Consider the following 22,768-nt stretch of genomic DNA (forward strand, 5'->3'; position numbering starts at 1 on the left):
TCCTGAGGCTAAAGACGCCTGGTGTTTGAGGACCAGCACAGAGGAGGTCTGTGTGGCTGCAGCTAAATGAGGGAGCCAGGAGTGAAGGAAATGAGGTCTGAGAGGTCCCGAGTTGGGGGGAGGGGGAGGCAGATGCTGTGGGGGGCCTGGCAGGGCAGTGAGGACAACCCAGGGCAACTAGCCAAAGGCACAGAAGGGAAACACATCCAAATTTGAGTTTCCTTCATCTTCCCTCTGGAACCTGCTCCTCCTGCCCTAACTTCCACCTTGGTCAATGGCACTTCTATATGTCCCCTCCACCCACCATGGCTGTGGCTGGTTACCTAAACCCAAACCCCCGAAACCCCGAACTTCTCCTTTCCTCTCCACTATCAAGTCAAGAGAAGGTTCTCCTTCTCCCTTATTCAAATCTATCCACTGCTCCCTCTGCCCTCTCAGTCCCATAGGACAAGTCCTTTCTTCTCTGGTCCTGCTGTGGGGGCCAAAAAGGGAACCCCAATTTCAGCTATCTGCGTGTAGACCCGGGTGGGATGGGGAGGAGGAAATGCCAGGCAGACTCAGGCAAGACCTCTCACCCAAGTCCCTCTCCCAAAATAACAAAAGCAAACACATACCAGTGACATCATGCCAAGAGCCACTGTTTTAAATATCTGCTATTAAAGGTTCAGCAGTGCTAGGAGGTGTGTGTTGTTACCATCCTCATTTAACAGACAAGGAAAATGGAGAATGAGAAAATGAAAAAGCCAAGTAGCTTGCCCAAGTTCACACAGCTAGCAAGTAGCTGACATGGGCTATGAACCCAGGCAATCCTGCTCCCTAGTCTGTGCTCAGCTAATGAGGGTCTGCTCTGCCCACGTCCCGTCTAAGGAGGCACCCACCACTTGGCACCAGGTGATTGTTACTGCATAGGAAGACAAGCCCAGAACTGCCTGGTTATTCCAAGAAGAACAGAATCCTAGAATTTGTATGTGAAATATCCAACTTTCTGAAATGATGACTCACATTTGTTTAAAACTATACAGACTAAATAAAATACATCTGTGAGCTAGATTTGGCCCATGAGCCACCAGTTTGCAACCTCCTGAGATACAGAATTTCTCTGCTTTGCATAAGCCATGGGAAAATGGAGGGAGAATATTTTAAACTAAGGTTGCCATTGTTCCTCTGGCTTCTCACTGCTGTTCTTTTTATTTCTGAAGTTCATGATCCTAGAAGCCCTGACTTCTACAATCTGGGGGGGGGATCCCCCTATTTTACCAACTTAGAATTTTTCCTTCTGCTCAGATGATCCGCCTGCTGAAGCAGAATAGACCCAATTTGCCCCCAATTCCTCTTCTGGTTTTTAAAACCCGAAGGCAGAAGCTGAGGGGCTCAGAGCTCCCCACCCCCACCTGCTCTTCTTCTCAGACCAGGAACTATGACCTTAGATTGCTGGACAGGAATGTGCCCCGAAGTCCCCTGGCTAACACCTTCCTCTCTCTGATGGCCAGAAGTTTGGGCGCTGTGCAGCAAACCTGGGGAGAGCTCATCTTTAAATATCATCAAGTCATCAGACGGGTTGCTTTCAAGCACGGTTTCACCTCAAGGCCTACTACCCTTCCCGGGTATGCTCCTTCCCCAGGTTTTCCCGTGGCTGGTTCCCAAATGTCGTCTCTCCAGAGGGGCTCTCTCTCAACCGAAATTTGCACCCCTCCCAGTTTTACCTTTACACAATCTCATCATCGCCCCTTTATCTTCATAACCCTCTGTGAAATAATAGTCTTCCCCTCTAGCATGTCAGCCCTCTGCATCCCTTGTTTCCAGAATTCTCCCTGACCCGCGCGGTCCCACTTGGCAAAACGCAGTCCACCCTCTCCGGGCTTCAGCCTCGGCAGGGCTCGGAAGCCAGAACGCGACGCCAACAGCAGTGCTGCGGCCCTGAGCTCCCCCTGCAGGCCAAAGGGCGTCACCGCCCCAGCCCGCCGCAAACACCAAGACCGCTCACTAGACCCGGGTCGGCTTTATTACGGAGGGCGGGAGCAGGGAGCAGGGAGCGGCCCACCCGAGGGGGCGTGGTCAACACCTTGGGCGTACTGGGTTGGTGGGCGGGATCTAAAGGGAGGGGCCAGTAAGGCGGGCTTGCAGTTCAGGGTCTGTGGGGCGGGCGTGTTCCAGGACTGGGGGCGTGGCCCACCGTACGTCGCGGGTGGGCGGGGCCGGCAGGGCCTACATGCCCCGTAGGGGCCCGTTGGTCTCCAGGTCCGTGAGGTTGCCCCGTAGGTCCTGCTCCTCCTCGAAAGCCTTGAACAGTGAGTTGAAGTTGCCGGCTCCGAAACCCTGGAGCGGGAGAGAGGCGAAGGTGAGCTGCGGGCCTAGAGAAAGCCAACCATACTACCCTGCCTGGCGTCGGGGGCTTGTCGAGGGTAGCTGGTACCTGGTGATTGTGGCGCTGGATGACTTCCAGGAAGAGCGTGGGCCGATCCTGCATGGGCTTGGTGAAGATTTGCAGGAGGTAACCTTTCTCATCGTAGTCTACCAGGATTTTCAGCTCCTAGGTAGGAGGCAGGAGGCTGAGTTAGAGGGGCGGCTGGCCCACACCCCAACCGGGCAAGGTGGAGTCTTTAGAAAGTCCATGAAAACTCCTGCACCCGAGAGCCAAGAAAAGACCCCATTCTCCCGCAGTTCCAGACACCTCCAGATAGATCCCTAAATTTTCCTGTTACCATCTGCCCGCTACAGTCCATGTGTAAGCCCCCATGGCTGTCCTGGATCACCCCAGTGGCCTCCGCACAGGTCCCCCTACCTCCGTCTTGCCTCCTTAGAATCCATCCTCTCCCTAGACACCCCAAGGGATCTTTAAAAAAAAAAAATCAGATCATGTAGTTCCCCTGTTTAAAATCCTGTTAAAATTTACAGTGGAAATCAGAACCCTCCGTGTTACTGGTGGAATGTAAAATGGTTGCAGCCCCCTGGGGAAAACTGGCGAGTCCTCAAAAGGTTAAACCTAGGGTTACCTATAACCTGGCAGGTCCACTCCTAGGTATACACCCAAGAGAATTAAAAACACAGGTCCACACAAAAACTTGTATATGAAAGATTACAGCAGCATTACTCATGATAATAGCCAAAAAATGGAAACAACCCAATGTCCATCAACTGATGAATAGGTAAGAAAAATGGGATAGACCCACACAACAGACAATGGTAATTCAGCCACAAAGAGGAAGGAAGCATGGACACCTGCTACAACGGACACCAGAGCCTTGCAAACATGCTCAGTGAGAGAAGCCAGACACAAAAGATCCCGTAGTGCATGAGTCCATTTATATGACACGTTCAGAATAGGCAAATCTTTAGAGACAGAAGACAGATGAATGTTTGCCTAGGGCTGCGGGGAGCCAGGTCGGGGGCATGGAGGGACTGGGAGGTGATGGAAATGTTCTAAAATTGATCTTGATGATAGCTGCACAACATAGTGAATAGCTAAAAACCACTGAATTGTGCGCTTTATTTTTTTAACTTTTTAAAAATTTATTATTTTTATTTTTTTATTATTTTATTTTTATTTTTTATTTATTTTATTTTTTTATTTTTTATTTTTTAATTTTTTAATTTTTTATATATTTTTAAAAATTTTTTTAACTTTTTAAAAAGATTCTATTATTTGAGCGGAAGAGTGAGAATGAGAAGGCGAGAGGGGAGGGGCAGAGGGAGAGGGGGAAGCAGACTCCCTGCTGAGCAGGGAGCCCCACTGAGCAGCTGAACTGGGAGCCTGGCATGGGGCTTGATCCTAACCTGGGACCCCAGGATCATGACCAGAGCCAAAGGCAGATGTTCAACTGACTGAGCCACCTGGTGCCCCAAATTTGAAAGTGCCTTATATGTTACGTGACCAAACCAAAACAAAACAAAATCTTCCAGTGGTGTCTGGGCACGGAAGAACAAAATCCCAACTTCTAAAGAGTCTGTAAGAGTAATCAGCCTCTGCCTACCTCAGTGACCTAGGCCAGTCCCCAGACACTTCCTTTCATCCCTTCTTGCCTTCGTTCTGTTCCTTGGACACTTGCAACCTGCTCCTGACTCACCTGTGCTTGCTCTTCCCTCCATCAGGACTGTCCCTCCCCTAGCCCTTCACACAGTCGTCTCCCCCTTATTGTTTAGAGTTTACTGAAAAGTCACCTCCTCAGAGAGGCCCTCCCAGATCACCTCCGGTAAAGTAACCCTAGGTCATTCTCTGTTGTAACGTGTTTTAATTTTCTGCGCAGAACCAACTCTCTCCGATGGTGTTTGTGTTGTTATTTATTTGCCTGTCCTCTGTCTCCCCACCAGCCCCACTTGAAAGTCCCTTGATCACGGGGACCTGGTCTGGTTTTCCTTCTGTGTCCCAGTAACTGTTGCAGGGTAGAGGCTTAGACAGTCTTTGTGAGGTAATGTGGAACTCAAGGGTCCTACACTAGCCTTACCTCCAGGACATCGATGTTCTCCTTCACTTGGATCTTGGCGGACTTGAGCTTCTCCCTCAGTTGTTTGTAGTATGTTGATGGAACAGCCAAGAACTCCATGCCTCTCGCTCTCAAGTGGCGAATCTGTCTCAAGGAAGCGTCAGGGTCAGTCTCCTCTCTCCATGCACGACACCCCCAGCCAGGAGCAGGCAGAGTCCCTATCCTAGTTCCTCCTGCCTGCCAAGATGCATCCCCATGACCTCATGCCTTTCCACACTGGAGCCATGTGGGCCTGGAGAGAACAGCAATCACTAACGTTTATGGAATTCTCCTTATGTGCCTATCTCGAGCACTTTCCGTGTATTGCCTCATTATGTTCATGCCGTCATTTTTTGAGGCACCTGGACGATTATTATCCCCATTTCATAGCTGGCGAAACGGAGGCATCGAGAGATTAAATATCTGTTCTCAACATAATAGAGGGATTTTATTTAAAAACACAAGTCAAAGCATGTCCCTCCTCTGCTTACCCCATGGTGTCTTGTCTCAGAGTCACATTCAAAGCCCTCACCATCTGTCCTCACTCCCACCTTCTGACCTCATCTCCTACCCTCTCGTCCTTGCTCATTCTGTCCCAGCCACATTTTGATCTCTTTCAGCCTTCCTCTGCCTGACCTGTCGTTTCTGCTTCGAGCACTTTTCCCAGATGTCCACGTGCTGCCCTCCTTCCAACCCAACTCTGTGTTCTCAGATGTCTCCTCAGTGTGGCCTTTCATGACCGTCCTGTTTAAATGTGCAGTGTCCTTCACCCTCCCTCTCCCATCGCCTGCTTGGTTTCTCCCAGAGCACTCACACCATCTAACACATGTTTTCCCTGTTGTGTTTTCTGCCATCATTAGAACAGAGACTATCGTTTTGTCGGCTCATGCATCCCAAGTACCTAAAAAAGTGCTCGGCACATAGTAGGTGCCCCATACCCAGCTAGTGCCTGGGTGAGTGAATGGATGAGGTTTCCAAGGTCATGCAGTGACTTCTCCGTTAGGCCAGGATGGAATGGGACAGTCAGGCTTGTGTCCACTCTGATATATGGCTGCCCTAGAAATAGGCTGGTTCCACAGACTCAGCACTTTTAACTCGGATCAGAAGACCTAATCAATCTTGTAGCCTAATATCCTCATTGTCAAGGTGAGTCAACTGAAGCCCAGAGAGGGAGCTGAATCCCCCAGGAACACACAGCAAGTCACTTGCAGAACTAAGACTAGAATCCAGGCTTCCTCTTACTCTGGCACCTGCTACTTGTAAAGCCAGCCGTGTTTCTGTCCGCAGAGAAAGGGAGCTCTCTGGGGTGGGAATGTGCCTGCCCTTGAGTAGCAGGAACTAGTAAGAGAGCCCAGTCGGCCATATGGGCTAGCAAAGGGGGCCTAGGATTGACACTACCCGCCCCCCACTCTCCCCTCCATTTTGCAGAGATTGGCTCTGGAGCTAGATGAAAGGTGAATTAGGACCAGGAATGAGCTTCTCACTGCTGTGATGATGTCTTGGGTCTTGAGAGCGATGTGCTGGACCCCAGCGCCCCCATTGTAGTCCACATATTCCTGTGGGCGCGAAACAAGGCAAACACGGTCATTGGCTCCTGTCACCCAAGCTCTTCCCTGCTTTCTTCTTCCGCAGCCAGGGCCCCAGGGTCTAGGGAAGGCCCCACCTGGATCTGGGACTTCTTCTTCCCCGGGGCCGGCTCATTAATGGGCATCTTGATGGACTCCTCATAATTGGCCACCACAATGGAGCGCAGAGAGCTGTATTCTGTGTGCACCTGCGTGTCATCCACGGACCAGAACCGGTGAAACTGCAGATTCTTCAGGTACCTGTGGGGTAGCCGTAAGGACCCATGGGCTCCGCGTGCCCACCAGGGACTGGGTCCTTGCCCTGACTTCCGCCTTCCAGAATTTGTCTCCTGAGCAGGCTCCAGAAAGGAGCCGCTGTTCACCTCACACACATGGTACACGAGGATCTCGATTCTGACCATTTTCCTTCAGGGGGACGTGAAGTGTCCCGTGACAAGGCCTGCATGGTCTGGCACGGGTCCGACCGAGAGAAGTGCTTTGAGAAGGGAACCTGCTTCTCATTTGCACGAGGGCGCTGTTGGGGTCACGACAGACTTCCTCTGGTCTCCCTGGACTGTGACGCCCTGTGTGCCAAGCTTCCCCAAGAGTCCTCCAAAGCAGGACTTGTAGGTCCCTTTGAGCCTTCAAGCCTCTGGTCCTCAGGGAACAGATGGCTCAGGGACATCAGGCGAAGCTCCCTCTTCCTCCCACTCCATTTCCCACTCACGTGTCCCGAGAAGGGAACTGGGGAGCGGGCCTGTCTCCTTTGCAGCGAGGGGTTGGGCCAGGGACTCACCACTCGGAGGCAGACACCATCTCCTGGTCAGGCTGGTTCCCCACAATGTGGTCGATAATCTCGAGACTGCAAGTAGGCCTGGGGGGGATGGATGGGGGTGGGGAGGAAGGCGTTAGGAGGTGAGGACAGGGTTACTTCCTAGACCTCCCCCTCCCCACAGTGACAGCTCACTGTGACATAGCGCCTACTGGAGGCACCTTGCAGGTGTCATGACTGGCGCGCTATTACTAGCCCCATTGTACAGATGGGGAACTGAGGCCGAGAGGAATAAAGTAACTACAAAGGTTAAATAGCTAGGAAATGACCGAGCCCTAGGGCGCCTGGGTGGCTCAGTTGGTTAAGCGGCTGCCTTCAGCTCAGGCCGTGATCTCAGGCCTCAGCCACGTCGGGCTCCCTGCTCCTCAGGGAGTCTGCTTCTCCCTCTCCCCCTCCCCCCTGCTCTCTCTCTCTCTCTCAAATGAATAAATAAAATCTTTTTAAAAAAATGGCAGAGTGGGGGTTCTAGCCCAAGCAGTTGGTTCCAGAGCCTAGCTGCTTAGCCTCTGCGCTGCCTCTTCAGGCTGCCCTTGGGGACTCTCAGGTGTTCCCCAGCAGCCTCCCAGGGCAGCTCAGAGATGCCCAGTCTGCATGGAGGATAAGGCATTGCTTTCCACCCCTCCCCCCACCCCCTGCCTCAGGACTTTCTGCTCCCACCGCCCCAGTCCGAGGGGCACTCACAGCTTGGAAAGTAGGGGGTCCACAGATGCTGGGGCCTCGAATCCAGGCAAGAACCGGCCAGTATAGTTCATCTTTTCCACCAGGGTGTGCGTGGTGTCCCCATACTATGGGTGGAAAACAGCCCAGCTTGGCCCGAGACCCCATCCCGGCCGAGACTGGGCCCCGTCTCGTGGTGCCCACACAGTTCCAAGCCGGGTCTGACCCTAACTCTCTTTGTGATCTTGGGGAAGTCACTTCCCCTCTATGAAATGAACTGCAATCTGTCATTTGTTTGGGACTTTTCTTTGGCAGTCCGCCTGCTCCACGGGACCAGAATCTCTGTGCGGGCAGGGTCACTGTTTTGCTCCTCATGGCGTAGGAGTACCTAGGACTGCCCAGCTTGCTGGAGGTGCTCCATACAAGGGTCCATACAAAAGTGAGAGTGATGAGGGCGTTGGCTCAGATGACATCACAGGGTTCTAGGGCACCTGGCTGGCTCCGCTGGTGGGGTGTGAGACTCTGGATCTCAGGGTTGTGAGTTTAAGTCCCACACTGGGTGTAGAGATTACTTCAAACATAAAATTTTAAGGGGCACCTGGGTGGCTCAGGTGGTGAAGCAACTGGCTCCTGATTTCAGTTCAGGTCATGACTGCAGGGTCGTGGGATAGAGCCCCGTGTTAGGCTCCATCCTCCTCAAGAGTCTGCTTAAGATCCTCTCTCTGCCTCTCCCTCGGCCCCTCCCCCCTCAATAAATAAATAAAGTCTTTAAGATCTTTTTTTTTTTTAAAAAAGGGTTTTTTCGATCATCTTAACAATCTTTAAGTTGCATTTAGCCTTGAGGAGGTGGGACCTCTAATCGTCTCTGTGTGGCAGTAACACAGATGCGGGAATCTTTGCTGGGTGTGTGAGATCCCAGGCACTGTTGTTCTAAGTGCTGGACGTGAATGATCTCATCTGAGCCTTGCAGTGACCCTGGATGGGGTTATCGGTGAAAAAAACGGTTAAGTAGCATGCTGCAGGCCACACAGGTGGTCCAGCCGCCGTCCTTGCTCATTTCAGTGGAGTCCCGGAGAGGAGGAGTGCTTTGCTCAAAGTCATACCGCTAGAGCAGGGTAGGGCTGTCCCCAGACCCCACTTTCCCCCTCTTCAAAGCCCTTGTCCTCAGTTTACATCCTTGGTGTATCGTTAACCACCTGCCTCCCGATGCCCTCCCCAACCCCCCACCCCCTTCCACAGAGGACGAAGGGAAGCACCAAGGGGGGACTGGTGGCTCCCATCAGCCTCTGCAAACTGGCCAAGCCTTATGGGCAGTCAGACTTGAGGGAGAATGTCTGCTTCAAAGCACCAGGGTGGGATGGCATGAGGGCGCGGGGGCGGGGAGGGGTGTGGGGGATCCTGGCATCTCAGGGGAGCTGACAGCATGAGGGGTAGGGGCACCGAAGCGAACTTACCGTCTGCAACACGGCCAGTTTCACCTTCCCAAACTTATCTTGCTCTATCCAGGGCTCCCGCACAATTTTGGCTCCTTGTTCCCGGGCTTTCTGCAGAGAAGATGGGGCAGGGAGGCAGGAGGTGCTGGACCCTTCTGGAGCCCTGGCTAGCTGCTCCTCACCTCGGCCTGCCTTTAGGTTCCTCCAGCTTTCCCAGCCCCAGGCGGGAACCACAGCCAGCGTCAGTTGTTGTCCCCGTGCCTTGTGCCCATTTGGCAGATAGGAAAACTGAGGCCCAGGCCCAGATTTGGGGCTATGAGAGACAAACCAGGTGGGGTGGGGCTGTGTCCCACCTCTGCTAACCCACTCTGGCCCTCCCCCCTCTGCAGGCCTCAGCTTCCCCGTCTGTAAACCAGGCAGTGGGAGGCAGGAGAGGAAGAATCAGAGCTAGACCTGACTGAGCACCTGCTGTGTGGTAGACCCCCTGCATGGCCTTCCGGGCATGGCTTCCACATTTATGTAGCAAAACCTTACTGCATGGCTGTGCCTATCACATGCCAGGCGTTGGTGAAGATATTTACCAAACTCCTTTTCCCTCCTAGCAACATTACAGGAAAGGTATTGTTCCTGCCTCCATTCTGTAGGTGATGAGATCTATGGGCACAGAGAAGTTAAGTCACTTGCCCAAAGTCTAACAGTAATAAGATTCAGACCTGGGCAGTCGTCCTCTGGCTTCTACGCTCTGAACCTCTGAGCTGCTTCTAGAATATGGTGTTTGGTTAAGAGTCCTGCTCAAGAAGTGGTAATTATGGTCTCGTGTCCTCTGTGTCCAACTCCATGACGTAGGCACTCTGCTTGTCCCCATTTTACAGATGTGGAAACTGAGGCTCAGCGAGAGGGCCTGCAGCTAGCGAGGGCCAGGGTATCCCTGGAACTCGGGTGTGCATCACACCAGTGTCTGGGCTTGTCACTCCAAAATGACGGGCCCTCCAGCCCGGACCACGGAGGTCCCTGTGGCAGGCAGAGGGCAGCCCAGGTGCGGGCTCACCTGCACGATGTAGTCACAGTCTTCCACCTCAAATGCGATGTCCTTTACTCCGTCGCCGTGTTTTACCAGGTGGTCGCCCATCTCTGCGGCCGGTGGGGGAGGTCATGGCGCTGGAGTCATGGCTCCCTCACCTCAACTGTCAGCCTCTGGGATCCGTCGTCTTCTAGGCTGGGAACCCTTGCTGAACCAGACCCCCTCCCTGTCCCTGAGCAACCCCCCTCCCCCCGATAGCGAGTCTTCACTCCCTGGCGTCCTGAACCCCCTGGGCCTCCTCACCTTTGTTCCAGGGGTTGAGGGCGGAGGAGAAGACGAACACAATCTAAGGCACAGAGGAGGGAGGACGTGTAGCCGGTGGGTCAGGCACCCCCATCTCCTCCTCCCCACCCCTGTGTGAGTCACCCCTGTGGGGCATTTGGATCAGATCACCCCTCCCAGCCAGGAAGGACTCCTTGACCCTGGGTTCCAGCCCCTTCTCTGCCTCAGCTTCCCCTCTGAGATGAGCTGTTGCTTTGCCCCCCATTGGCCCTTAGTGTCCCAGGGATCGGGACACTAGTCAGACTTTCAGCTCTGATGTTTGAGGCCTCTGTCAACTTCTCCCAAACATCTGTGAGGCCAACATTGGGCCAGGCCGAGAAGGAGACGAAACTAAGGTCCCTGTGGTCTGTTATACAAAGGTGCCAAAGGAGGGGCGGGTGGGAGCTCTCAGCTCCTGTTCCCTTAGCCTCGCCAGACATCCTGGGAGAGAACCAGGTGGGCCTGGGGAAAGGGCCTCCTGGTCTACTTCACCCAGAGGCACCAGAGGCCTTAGGAGGCTCAGAGGCCAGCAGGGGCAGAGAGGCTGGCCTCCTCGGTGAGGGGGATCCTGGGGTAGGGACTCACCTTGCCTTGCTTGATCACATGGCTGACTACCTCCCGGGAACCCGTCTCCAGGCCCTTGTAGGCTAGTGGTTCAAAGCCCATCTTGTTGCAGTAGAATGACGCAGCCTGAATCACAGAGTTGCAACGGGGTTCCTGAGGCCCAGCCTAGAGGACCCCCCACCTCGCAAAACCTCCAGTCCCCATCAGCCTGGTTGCCCTGTTGCCCCAGGGGCAGAATGCATCCTGGGATGAAAGGCGGCTCCCTGGCCCTTTCCAGCGTCAGATAAGTTTCCTGGTGGGGTCCAAGGCCCTGATTGTGTAATTAGGATCTAAAGAGTGTCTGTATATCTGGGATGGTCCCAACACTGGCCCTGACCCTCCCCACACAGGGACCAATCACAGGCCCAGCTGGGGACCCGCCCTTGTCCAGGAGGCCCTCTGGCCCATCCTCTGCCTGCTCTAATACCTGGCCCCAGCTTTTACCTGCTTGGCATTGCCAACCCAGAAGGTCACCGAGTGGAAATGGAGGAATCGGCCTCTCTCAGGCTGTAGGAGGAGAAAAGGGGGAGAGGCTCAGTCTCTGGAAGTGGGTCTAGAAAAGTCTGGTTGGAGAGGTGTCCCCTAACCACTTCCCTTGTCCCAGTCTTAATTCCAAAACTGAGAAGCCAAACACCCCGCGGTCTTGCCAAGCCCCTAAAAAGGGTTCTCATGGAGAAACCGAGGTCCTGGGTGTTGGAGATGGGAAAGCCCTCTCCAGGAGGCCTGCCCAGATTTCACAGAGAGGGAACTACTGTGTGCTACAGCAACACGGATTTAAGTTAGACCTTTGAAAGAACTTCCAGGGCCACCTGGCTGGCTCAGTCAGTAGAGCATGCAACTCTTGATCTTGGGGTTGTGAGCTTGAGTCCCACATTGTGGGTAGAGATCACACATTAAAAAAACAATCTAGAAAGAACTCCTAGACAGGATTAAGAGATTAGCGGGAATTTAAGAAGAGGTAAATTTTTTCTTCGGAGAGCCAGGTTGGGTCCAGCTCAGTCTTGGGGGCACGGGAAGGCGAGAGATTAGGGCGAGCATCTTGGGACATCACATACCCACTGAGGTTCCTTTTCTGCTCTTTGCTGACATCCCAGTTTCCCAGGACCCAGACCCCACATTTCCCCTCCTGCTTACCTTCTTCCCTTTGTCACTGTAAGTCGTCTAAGGAGAAAGAAAAGGACAGTGAGACTTGGAAGCTCAGACACAAGGCGCTTCTAGAAGTCTCACTGTAGATCATCATGGGGGAGGCTGCTGTGCCCCAGGGCACGCGCTTACCATGGTTGATCTTGGTGACGCTTCCTGCTCTGAGATTGGGACAAGAGACCGGTGGAGCGCTGGACAGAAGTATTTAACACCGAGGAGATCCCGCCCCTCACTTCCTGGCCTTCCTAGGGACGGGCAGGATCTGCGCCAACCCTGGAAACTCCTAGGCTTGGGAGACTCTGATCTGGCTGCAGCCTCAGTGGACAGGGTGATGTCGTCAGGTCCAGAGAAGGGGAGTGACTCCCCAGGCCACTGGCCAGTGGGGCAGAGCCAAGGCAGAGAGCCAAGGGCGCACTCCAGGACCCCGGGTGGGGACTATGATCTCTGCCTTGCAGAATCCAAAGTTCAGAAGTCAAGGCCAGACTGAGTGCATTGGTGGCTGTTTAGGGAGAATTTGAGGAGGAATTAGGGATTGGTCTTGAAGCCCTGTTTGCATAGCGAGCATGTGGTTTATAATTAGGTAAAAGGGTTGTACTCCATAGTGATTAGAGGCATGGGTATGGGGGTTTGAATCCTGGACCTGCTACGTACTATGTGACTGGGGAAAGTCACAGAAGCCCTCTGAGCCTCAGTCTCCCCATGTGTAAAATGGAAGCAATAATAGCATGGTTGGGATTAAGTGAGATAAAATATAAGTCTTTGGAGCAGAGCCCGGCACACAGGAACTTCCCTGTTAATGTTGGTTATGCTTACTTACATCTCTTTAGGGCGTTGGGCAATGGATGGAGAACAGGGGTCCTTGGGGTTGCCACAGCCTGAGTAATGGGAAAGAGGTTATGGCCTTGCCCCCTGCCCCAGCTTTTCAGTATCTGCAGGGTGGTGCAAGGGAGAGCAGATGGCTCTGGGGGGAATTTCAGAGCTCTCCCAGCAAAGCCACACCCGAGTCCTTAGGTCTCACATTCCTAAAAGATAGAACGCTGACTGACTGCTGGCCAGCCATGGCATTCACCTGAGGGATCCAGGACAGCCCCCTGCGACTTGCTCTACCCCAATCCTCAGAAACTCTGTTGCTGAGCCATCTTGCCCTCTTTCCAGGGAACTGACTTTCAACTATCGTCATTGCCTGGAAACTTTTTTCCAGCCTCTGATGCTTTCAGTCTTGCCCCATGACTGTGTTATGACCCCTGCCCTCTTGCATCACTTGGGTTCCCAAAATGTCCTGCACCAGCCCTTTTTTTTCCTTTTTTTTTTTTTTTTAATACAGAAAAACATCAGCATGTCTAGTAATGACTTCAAGGGTCAGTCGGTCCAACATTGCCATATTTCAGATGAGAAAAAGTAACAAGCAGCAAGAAAGTGCCTGAGGCCACTGTCTTCCTTCCTTCTTTCTTCCCTCCTATACCTTTCCCTTCCCACCAGGGAACAGAGAGGGGCTTGTGCCAGGGAAGACCCCCCCCCACCTCCCGCCTTCCTCGGCAAACCCCACCAGGTGCCCTGAGCGGCTCTCAAGTTGCCGTCTTCCGCAGGAAGCCCGTGGGCACTCCCCAGCAGCAGGGAGGTTCAGCAGGCCTGAGGCTGAGCTCTGCCTCTGGTCAACTTAGCCTGCAACCCTGGAGACGGGACCCAGGATGCTTGGAGAACTTTCCCAGGCCATGCAATTAGCAAGAGACATAGTAGAGCTGGAATGTGAACCGGGTTATTCTGACTCCAAGACCACCCTTCTAATGGCCGCTCTGCCTTCTGTACACATCGGAGATGTTGATATTCCCCCCAGACAGATGGGGAAACTGAAGCTCTGGAGAGGCGAACGTAGGTCTGCAAGATTGCAGAACTGGGAAGAAGAGAAACCCAAACCATGGCCTGTTCACTTCTGTAGTTGGCTCTCTTTCCACCAGTCCAGACAACTTCTCCCCAGCTTCTCTCCTCTGTTTTCTGGGCAGGTCTGGAGGCTGGCCAGCTAGTCCCACCTCCTTATTCTGCCCCTCCTGGGGATGTCTTGCCAGGCTTCCCTCAGTGTCCTCCTCAGCCCCCGGGTCTAGGTTTCCAACTGAGAAAATGGCATGGAGGCAGCCCAGAATGGAGCTCACAGGCTAGAAGTTTCCGCGAGAGGAGAAGGGCTCGATGCAGCCCTCTCAGCCTCCCAGGTGAACGTCCTGTCCCTTTGTTCCCAGTGGCCAAGTCGAGCCCCTGCTCCTGCAGCCTGGCCTGGCTGGTGTCCTAGGCACACAGTCAATGTTTACCGAAACCAGGGAGCAGATTATCAGAAGCCTCAGAGTGCTGAAGGCAGGTGAGTGGCACAGCTGGCCTGGGCTGGTGGCTCTGTCCTACCCCCGGACTTTGCTTCCAGCAACACTGTGGATCTCAGCCACATTGTGGATACACTGCTAAGTTCCTCTTCCAGTGGCCGCCAGAAACCAGGGAGGGAGAACCTGCAGGGCCCAGTCTCTGGAGCCCCCGTGTTCCCTCCTAATTCTCCTTCTCAGGCTGGGCCGGGTAGGATAACAGGTCAGCGGTGGCCCACGGTGGCTCTCCTCCTTCCTCCCGAGCTGCCACCTTCTGTGCAACCTGAGCTGGGAGCTGGATGGGTCCTAGAGACGTTGCTCCTGGTGCCTTCTCTTCAGAGGGGCCCTTAAGACCCATCCTCCACTGGGCCCTGGTATGCTGAGAGGAGGGAACCTGGCAGGCTCGAGGCTGCCATTCTCGGAAAGGCCTGCTTGTAAGGTTGAAGCCTTGGCTGGTCCTGAGAAACTCGGATTTCAGGAATCTCACCTGCAATGAAATTAAAGGAGAAGGAATTTTAAAAATTCCTTTGTATTTCATAGCTATTGTATTTAGATGTATGGGTAACATTGATGTAAAATGTCATATGCCTATAATTTCATAAGCCAGAGGGATTGTCCCCATCAGAGAGAGTCGCAAACAAAAAAAAAAAAAAAGGAAAAAAAGTCACTGGGATGTAACTTCCTTGGATTTTGCTTGGAATTTGAAATCTTTTTTTTTTTTTTAAGATTTTATTTATTTATTTGACAGACAGAGATCACAAGCAGGCAGAGAGGCAGGCAGAGATAGAAGGGGCAGGCTCCCTGCTGAGCAGAGAGCCCGATGCGGGGCTCGATTCCAGGACCCTGAGATCATGACCTGAGCCGAAGGCAGAGGCCTAACCCACTGAGCCACCCAGGCGCCCCTGAAATCTTCTGAGTATTGAAACCAGAGCAATCTTCTGTAACTAGATTCTTACCACGATTTTTGCCTTTTGGAGCATCTGGAGTTGGGGGAGGGAGGAAGACAACTGAGAAGGAGAAGCAGTCTCCAAATGGAGATACACCTTTGAGGCTTGAAAAAGCAGTTTTTTTCGTTGCTAATGAGCTCTTGTGAAATTGTCTGTGTGACCATTAGAGGCATATTTTTGAGGACATCCCCTTGGACTCTAAGACCAACATGACAGAAAGGGTTAGGAAAGCTGTCTTGCTTGGCTGCAACAGAAGAAAAGCCAGAGCCTTTTCTCCCTTGGCTTTAGGGAGGTCTAACAAAAATTGCCTTGATGATAATCAAGGCGTTCAGTGTGATGTTTTGATAAATGGTATAGGCACGGTGCAAGGTTTGCCACAGTCAAGCTAACGAGTGTATCCATCATCTTACACGATTACCTTTTGGCCCCTGACTTTTGGAATCCCGCATTCACAGATCCCACATGCCTGGCTCCACCTCCAAGCTGACACCTGCTGCTGTTTCAGCCCCATCGCAAGCTGCGTGGATCTAAAATCAGCACCTGAGGAGTTGGGCAGATTTGGGAGATGCCCCCACCCCCCCCCGCCCCGTGCGGCAGACGCTATGAAAATATTACAGATGCCGCTGGACTGTCTGGTTGTTGCAGGTGTCCACGATGAAAGGCTTTCTTTCTTTCTTTTTTTTTTTAAATTTTATTTATTTATTTGATAGAGATCACAAGCAGGCAGAGAGGGAGGGGAAGCAGGCTCCCCACTGAGCAGAGAGCCCGATGTGGGGCTCAATCCCAGGACCCTGGGATCACGACCTGAGCCAAAGGCAGAGGCTTAACCCACTGAGCCACCCAGGCACCTTGGAAGGTTTGATGGCACAAGTGAAAACCCAGCTGCTGATTGGCTGTTTCTGGTGCAGACTTGTTGCCTGCCTAACTGTGATCCTGCCCAAAGCAGCAGGTTGGGCGAGGGCATGTCACAAGGATTGTGAACCTCCCCCCGATTCCTAATGGACGGGGGACGTCCCATGGCTGTGGATTGTTGCATTTGATTTTTCCATTAGCTGCAATTTCCATCAGTGGACAGATAGTCTGACTCTCCTTCCTCACTTTCTCTTGGTGCACACACCTTAGTGGGGCCATCTGCTAAGTGCAGCTGTCCCCCTGAAAGACATTATGTTTTCCAGGGGCCTCACTAGATCCGTGGTCAAGGTGGAAGGGGTAGAGAGTTATAGAAACCCATTTTGAACACTTTTGAAAAAGCAAGATTTTGCCCTATTTCTTGAACCTAAGGAGTCTTTCTAGATAAGTCGCATAAAATTTTTTTTTCCTTCAAAAATACTTTTGTCCTTCTTGTGTGGAACACTTCCCGACAAAGGTCTGGGTGAGGGTAGGGACTGAAAAAGAATTAAAGTTTTAGTTACTGAATGGGACATACTGATTTTTTAAAAAGATTTATTTATTTATTAGAGAGAGAGAGAGAACATGAGCAGGAGGGGCAGACAGAGAGGGAGAGGGAGAGAGGATCTCAAGCAGACTTCATACCAAGCACAGAGCCCAACACGGGGGTTGATCCCAGGATGCTGATACCGTGACCCAAGGAGAAACCAAGAATCAGACAGTCAACTGACTGTGCCACTCAGGCTCCCAATACTGACTTTTTTCTTTCTTTTTTTTACACTTGATCTTAGCCAAAAGGCCAAGAAGCGATTTTTTTTTTAAACACTAGAGAAAAACAAAACCCCTGTACTAGGATGCTCAGGGGAGGAGAGGAGAGAGCATTACTGATCTTGGTTTTCCAGAACTGTTCTGGAAGCTTTCCTTTCTGAAGGGAACTCCCCTTGCTGCCTTCCCAAGCAGCTTCTAGCTTTGAACTCAGATTCTACGTCCAAGAGCCCACCTGACGGCAGGGTGTGGCCTAGGTACTGCGCTTTCCACGATTCGTGGGTTTCCCTGCCCCTGGCTAAGTCCAAGATCCCTGCGGGGTGTAACTGAGCTCATCTCACCCTGCTGTGTGGGTCCCTAGTGACCATATTCTGCTTTAAAGATGCCTTGGCAAAGGGCGAAGGGAGAGTGCAGAGGAGAGTTAGCCTAGTAGTTCTAGAAAGGCCTGCTTCTAAGTTTGTCCCCTGGCTAACGTCTGAACATGTGGATTGGGGAACGTTCCAGTGTTTCACTGGATGGCTATGGCAGGGCTTGTTAAGACTTCTTATGAACATCTGTAATCAGCCTGTTGACAAATCAAAGTGGGAGTCTTGGTTGGGAGACAGAATATAAAGAACAGAAGTTGGGAGGCATATCCTTCCATCTTACCAAGAGGAGAGTTCTACCCTGGTCTCTAAAGGTGGTACCTCAAGAAACAGAAGTTGTAGAATTGTATTTAAGTGACGAAGAGAAGGAATTGCAACCTAACTAAAATGTGTTTTGTGGAAGCAGGGAGTGGAAGGGGGCAATGGCACCGTGAGACGTCAGTGGATAGGTGAGCTTGGAAAACAAACCAGGAGCCCCCAACAGGCGTGGCCTCTAAGAAGAGAGAGGAGGTTCATAGGAGCCCCAAGGGAGACGAGTTTTGTTTTGCTTTTAAAGATTTTTATTCATTTATTTGAGAGAGAGCACGAGCCAGAGGGAGATCATGAGCAGGGGGAAGGGGCAGAGGGAGAAGCAGGCTCCCAGCTGAGCAGGGACTCAGTACCAGGACTCTGGGATCATGACCTGAGCTGATGAGGGACCCAGGTGTCCTGGCACCAGTTTATTTCTTTTTTTTTTTTTTACTTTTTTTTTTAAGGTTTTAAAAATTTATTTGACAGAGAGAGATCACAAGTAGGCAGAGAGGCAGACAGAGAGAGAGAGAGAGGATGAAGCAGGCTCCCTGCCAAGCAGAGAGCCCGATGCAGGACTCGGTCCCAGGACCATGAGATCATGACCTGAGCCGAAGGCAGAGGCCTAACCCACTGAGCCACCCAGGCACCCACCAGTTTATTTCTTAAAGCCGTTTTAGAGGACAGTGATTATAGGAGTCACAGTGAGAGTTTCTGGGGTACTGGAAATGTTCTGGATTTGGGTGCTTGTTACCAAGTGTGTTCACTTTGTCAGAATTAATTGACATGTGTGTAGATTGAGAATGTACTTTTTTTTTCCATTTTATTTATTTTTTCAGCGTAACAGTATTCATTCTTTTTGCACAACACCCAGTGCTCCATGCAAAACGTGCCCTCCCCATTACCCACCACCTGTTCCCCCAACCTCCCACCCCTGACCCTTCCAAACTATGGAAAGAACCTAGATGTCCATCAACAGATGAATGGATAAAGAAGATGTGGTATATGTACACAATGGAATACTATGCAGCCATCAAAAGAGAATGTACTTTTAATTTCAATTAAAAACCCATTTATTTTTTGGGGGGGTGGCTGGGTGGCTCAGTCAGCTGAGCGTCCAACTCTTGGTTTTGGCTTGGGTCATGATCTCATGGGTCGTGGGTTTGAGCCCCGTGCATGCTGGTGCACATCTTTCCCTTGGGTGGACACCTCGGAATGAATTACTGGGTCATAATGTAACTCTTATTAACATTTAGAGGCACTGTCAAACTGGTTTCCACAGTGGCGGTGCCACTTACATTCCTACCAGAAAGCAGGAGGACTGCTTGCTTGTTCTTCCCAACCCCACCAATGGCTGTTGGCTACCGTTTTGACTCAAGCCTTTCCAACTCTCCCGGAACCGATGCTTCATTGTGGTTTTGATTTGCATTTGCCTAATGGCTAATGACTTTGATTTTTTTTTTTAAAGATTTTATTTATTTATTTGACAGAGAGAGATCACAAGTAGGCAGAGAGGCAGGCAGAGAGAGTGAGGGAAGCAGGCTCCCTGCCGAGCAGAGAGCCCGATGCGGGGCTCGATCCCAGGACCCTGAGATCATGACCTGAGCCGAAGGCACGGCTTAAACCACTGAGCCACCCAGGCGCCCCATGACTTTGATTTTTAATGTGCTTATTGCCAATTTACATACCTTCTTTGGAGAAATCTCTATGCATATCCTTTGCCTATTTTTATTTTTATTTTTTATTTCTTAGAGATTTTATTTATTTATTTGACAGACAGAGATCACAAGTAGGCAGAGAGGCAGACAGAGGGGAGGGGGGAAGCAGGCTTCCTGCTGAGCAGAGAGCCCGACGCGGGGCTCGATCCCAGGACCCTGGGATCATGACCTGAGCTGAAGGCAGAGGCTTTAACCCACTGAGCCACCCAGGTGCCCCCCTTTGCCTATTTTTAAATTGTATTAGTTATCTTTTTATTTTTTATTATTTTATTTATTTGTTTGTTTAAAAATTTTTATTTATTTATTTGACAGACAGAGATCACAAGTAGGCAGAGAGACAGGCAGAGAGAGAGGAGGAAGCAGGTTCCCCGACGAGCAAAGAGCCTGATGCAGGGCTCGATCCCAAGACCCTGGGATCATGACCGGACCGAAAGCAGAGGCTTCAACCCACTGAGCCACTCAGGCGCCCCTATTCTTTTTTTAAAAATTCTATTTAATTATGAGAGAGAGAAAGCATGAGTTGGGGGAGGGGCAGAGGGAGAGGATGAGAGAGAAGCAGACTCCCCACTGAGCAAGAAGCCTGATGTGGGGCTTGATCCCAGGACCCTGAGATCATGACCTGAGCCAAAGGCAGACGCTTAACCCACTGAGCCACCCAGGCACCCTGGAAGATTTATTTCTATGTTCTAGAATCAAGTCCCTTGTCAGATAGATGATTTGGAGTATTTGTTCCTATTCTTTGGGTTCTCATTTCACTTTCTTGATGGTGTCATTTGCAGCACAAAAGTTGTAATTTATTTTATTTTATTTTCCTTTTTAAAAATTTAAATGCAGTTAATTAGTATTTAAGGATTATTGGTGTCAGAGGTAGAAGTCAGTCTTATATAGTACCCAGTGCTTGTGCCCTCCTTAATGCCCATCACCCACTTACCCCATCTCCCCACCCCCCTCCTCTTCAGCAACCCTCAGTTTGTTTCCTATGATTCAGGGTCTCTTATGGTTTGTCCCCCTCTCTGATTTCATCTTGTTTTATTTTTCCTTCTCCTCCCCTATGGTCCTCTGTTTTGTGTCTCAAATTCTCTATATGATGAGATCGTATCATTGTCTTTCTCTGATTAACTTATTTCGCTCGCATAATACCCTCTAGTTCCATCCACATTGTTGCAAATGGCAAGATTTCATTTTTTTGATGGCTGAGTAGTATTCCATTGTGTATATGGACTACATCTTCTTTATCCATTTATCTGTCGATGGACATCTGGACTCTTTCCATAGTTTGGCTATCATGGACATTGCTGCTATAAACATTGGGGTGCACGTGCCCATTCAGATCACTACACTTGTATCTTTGGGATAAATACCCAGTAGTGCAATTTCAGGGTTGTAGGGTAGCTCTATTTTTAACTTTTTGAGGAACCACCATACTGTTTTCCAGAGTGGCTGCACCAGCTTGCATGCCCACAACAGTGTAGGAGGGTTCCCCTTTCTCTGAATCTTCGCCAACATCTGACATTTCCTGACTTGTTAATTTAAGCCATTTTGACTTATCTCACTGTGGTTTTGATTTGTATTTCCATGATGACAAGTGATGTTAAGCATTTTTTTTTCATGTATCTGTTGCCATTTGTATATCTTCTTTGGAGAAATGTCTGTTCATGTCTTCTGCCCATTTCTTGATTGGATTATTTGTTTTTTAGCTGTTGAGTTTGGCAAGTTCTTTATAGATTTTGGATCCTAGCCCTTGGTCTGGTATGTCATTTGCAAATATCTTCTCCCATTCTGTTGGTTGTCTTTTACTTTTGACAACTGTCTCCTTTGCTGTGCAAAAACATTTTATCTTGATGAAGTCCCAATAGTTCATTTTTGCATTTGTTTCCCTTGCCTTTGGAGATGTTTCTAGCAAGAAGTTGCTGTGGCTGAGGTCACAGAGTTTGCTGCTTGAGTTCTTTTCTAGGATATTTTTTAAAAAAGATTTTATTTAGAGAGCACAAGGAGGGGGAGTAGCAGGCAGAGAAGGCAGAGGAAGAAGCAGGCTCTCCATTGCTCAAGGAACTCAATGTGGGACTTGATCCCAGTACCTGGGATCGGGACCTGAGCTGAAGGCAGACGCTTAACCAACTGAGCTGCCCAGGTGTCCCTCCTCTAGGATTTTGATGGATTCCTATTTCACATTTAGGTCTTTCATCCATTTTGAGTCTATTTTTGTGTATGGTATAAGGAAATTGTCCATTATCCTTCTTCTGCATTTGGCCGTCCAATTTTCCCAACACCATTTATTGAAGAGACTTTTTTCCATTGGCTAATCTTTCCTGCTTTGTCAAAGATTAGTTGATCATAGAGCTGAGGGTCCATTTCTGGGTTCTCTGTTCTGTTCCACTGAGCTATGTGCCTGTTTTTGTGCTAGTAACATACTGTCTTGATGATTACAAATTTGCAGTAGAACTTGAAGTCTGGAATTGTGATGCATCCAGCTTTTTCTTTTTCAACATTCCTTTGGCTATTTGGGGTCTTTTGTGGTTCCATACAATTTTAGGATTATTTCTTCCAGCTCTGTGAAAAAGTTGATAGTATTTTTATAGGGATTGCATTAACCATATAGATTGCTCTAGGTAGCATAGACATTTTCACAATTATTTGTTCTTCCAATCCATGAACATGGAACAATTTTCTTTTTTTTATTTTAATTTTTTATTAACATATAATGTATTATTAGCCCCAGGAGTACAGGTCTGTGAATCACCAAGTTTACACACTTCACAGCACTCACCATAGTACATACTCTCCCCAGTGTCCATAACCTAACCACCCTCTCCCTACATGCCTCCCCCCAGCAAACCTCAGTTTGTTTTGTGAGATTAAAAGTCTCTTGTGGTTTATCTCCCTCCCGATCCCATCTTGTTTCATTTTTTCCTTCCCTAACCAAGCCCCCCCACATTGCCTCTTAAATTCCTCCCATCAGGGAGATCATATGATAATTTTCTTTCTCTGATTGACTTATTTCGCTCAGCATAATACCCTCTAGTTCCATTCATGTCATTGCAAATGGCAAGATTTCATTTCTTTTGATGGCTGCATAGTATTCTGTTGTGTGTGTGTGTGTGTGTGTGTGTGTGTGTGTGTGTGTGTGTATATATACCACATCTTCTTTATCCATTCATCAGTTGATGGACATCTGGGTTCTTTCCATAGTTTGGCTATTGTGGACATTGCTGCTGTAAACATTCAGGTGCATGTGCCCCTTCAGATCACTACATTTGTATCTTTAGGGTAAATACCCAGTAGCGTGATTGCTAGGTTGTAGGGTAGGTCTATTTTCAACTTTTAGAGGAACCTCTGTGCTGTTTTCCAGAGTGGCTACATCAGTTTGCTTTCCCACCAACAATGTAGGAGGGATGGAACAATTTTCTATTTGTTGGTGTC

The 22,768-nt window shown here is 50.3% G+C and overlaps 1 protein-coding gene across 1 annotated transcript; it reads right to left on the reverse strand.

Annotated features, from left to right (window-relative positions):
* Positions 1-1,980: 1,980 nt before the first annotated feature.
* HPD (4-hydroxyphenylpyruvate dioxygenase) lies at positions 1,981-12,227 on the reverse strand. The gene is made up of 14 exons (XM_046026032.1): positions 12,168-12,227; positions 12,027-12,053; positions 11,337-11,399; positions 10,875-10,979; positions 10,272-10,314; positions 9,996-10,078; positions 8,969-9,058; positions 7,539-7,642; positions 6,822-6,899; positions 6,124-6,286; positions 5,945-6,016; positions 4,443-4,565; positions 2,414-2,530; positions 1,981-2,316 (listed from the first exon to the last, which is right to left on the reverse strand). The coding sequence occupies exons 1-14, from the start codon at positions 12,168-12,170 to the stop codon at positions 2,206-2,208; spliced, it is 1,182 nt and encodes a 393-aa protein (XP_045881988.1). The 5' UTR covers positions 12,171-12,227; the 3' UTR covers positions 1,981-2,205.
* Between the last annotated feature and the right edge of the window lie 10,541 nt (positions 12,228-22,768).

This window comes from Meles meles, chromosome 12 (genome assembly GCF_922984935.1).
Source record: "Meles meles chromosome 12, mMelMel3.1 paternal haplotype, whole genome shotgun sequence".
In the NCBI taxonomy this organism is placed as follows: domain Eukaryota; kingdom Metazoa; phylum Chordata; class Mammalia; order Carnivora; family Mustelidae; genus Meles; species Meles meles.

Bases quoted from the DNA above. Each gene is read 5' to 3' on its own strand.
- HPD (XM_046026032.1), bottom strand. The intron at 10,079-10,271 runs GTGAGGAGGCCC...CACCGGCCGCAG, and splicing joins CCTCAACCCCTGGAACAAAG to AGATGGGCGACCACCTGGTA. The intron at 2,317-2,413 runs GTACCAGCTACC...CTCCCGCTCCAG, and splicing joins TCCAGCGCCACAATCACCAG to GGTTTCGGAGCCGGCAACTT.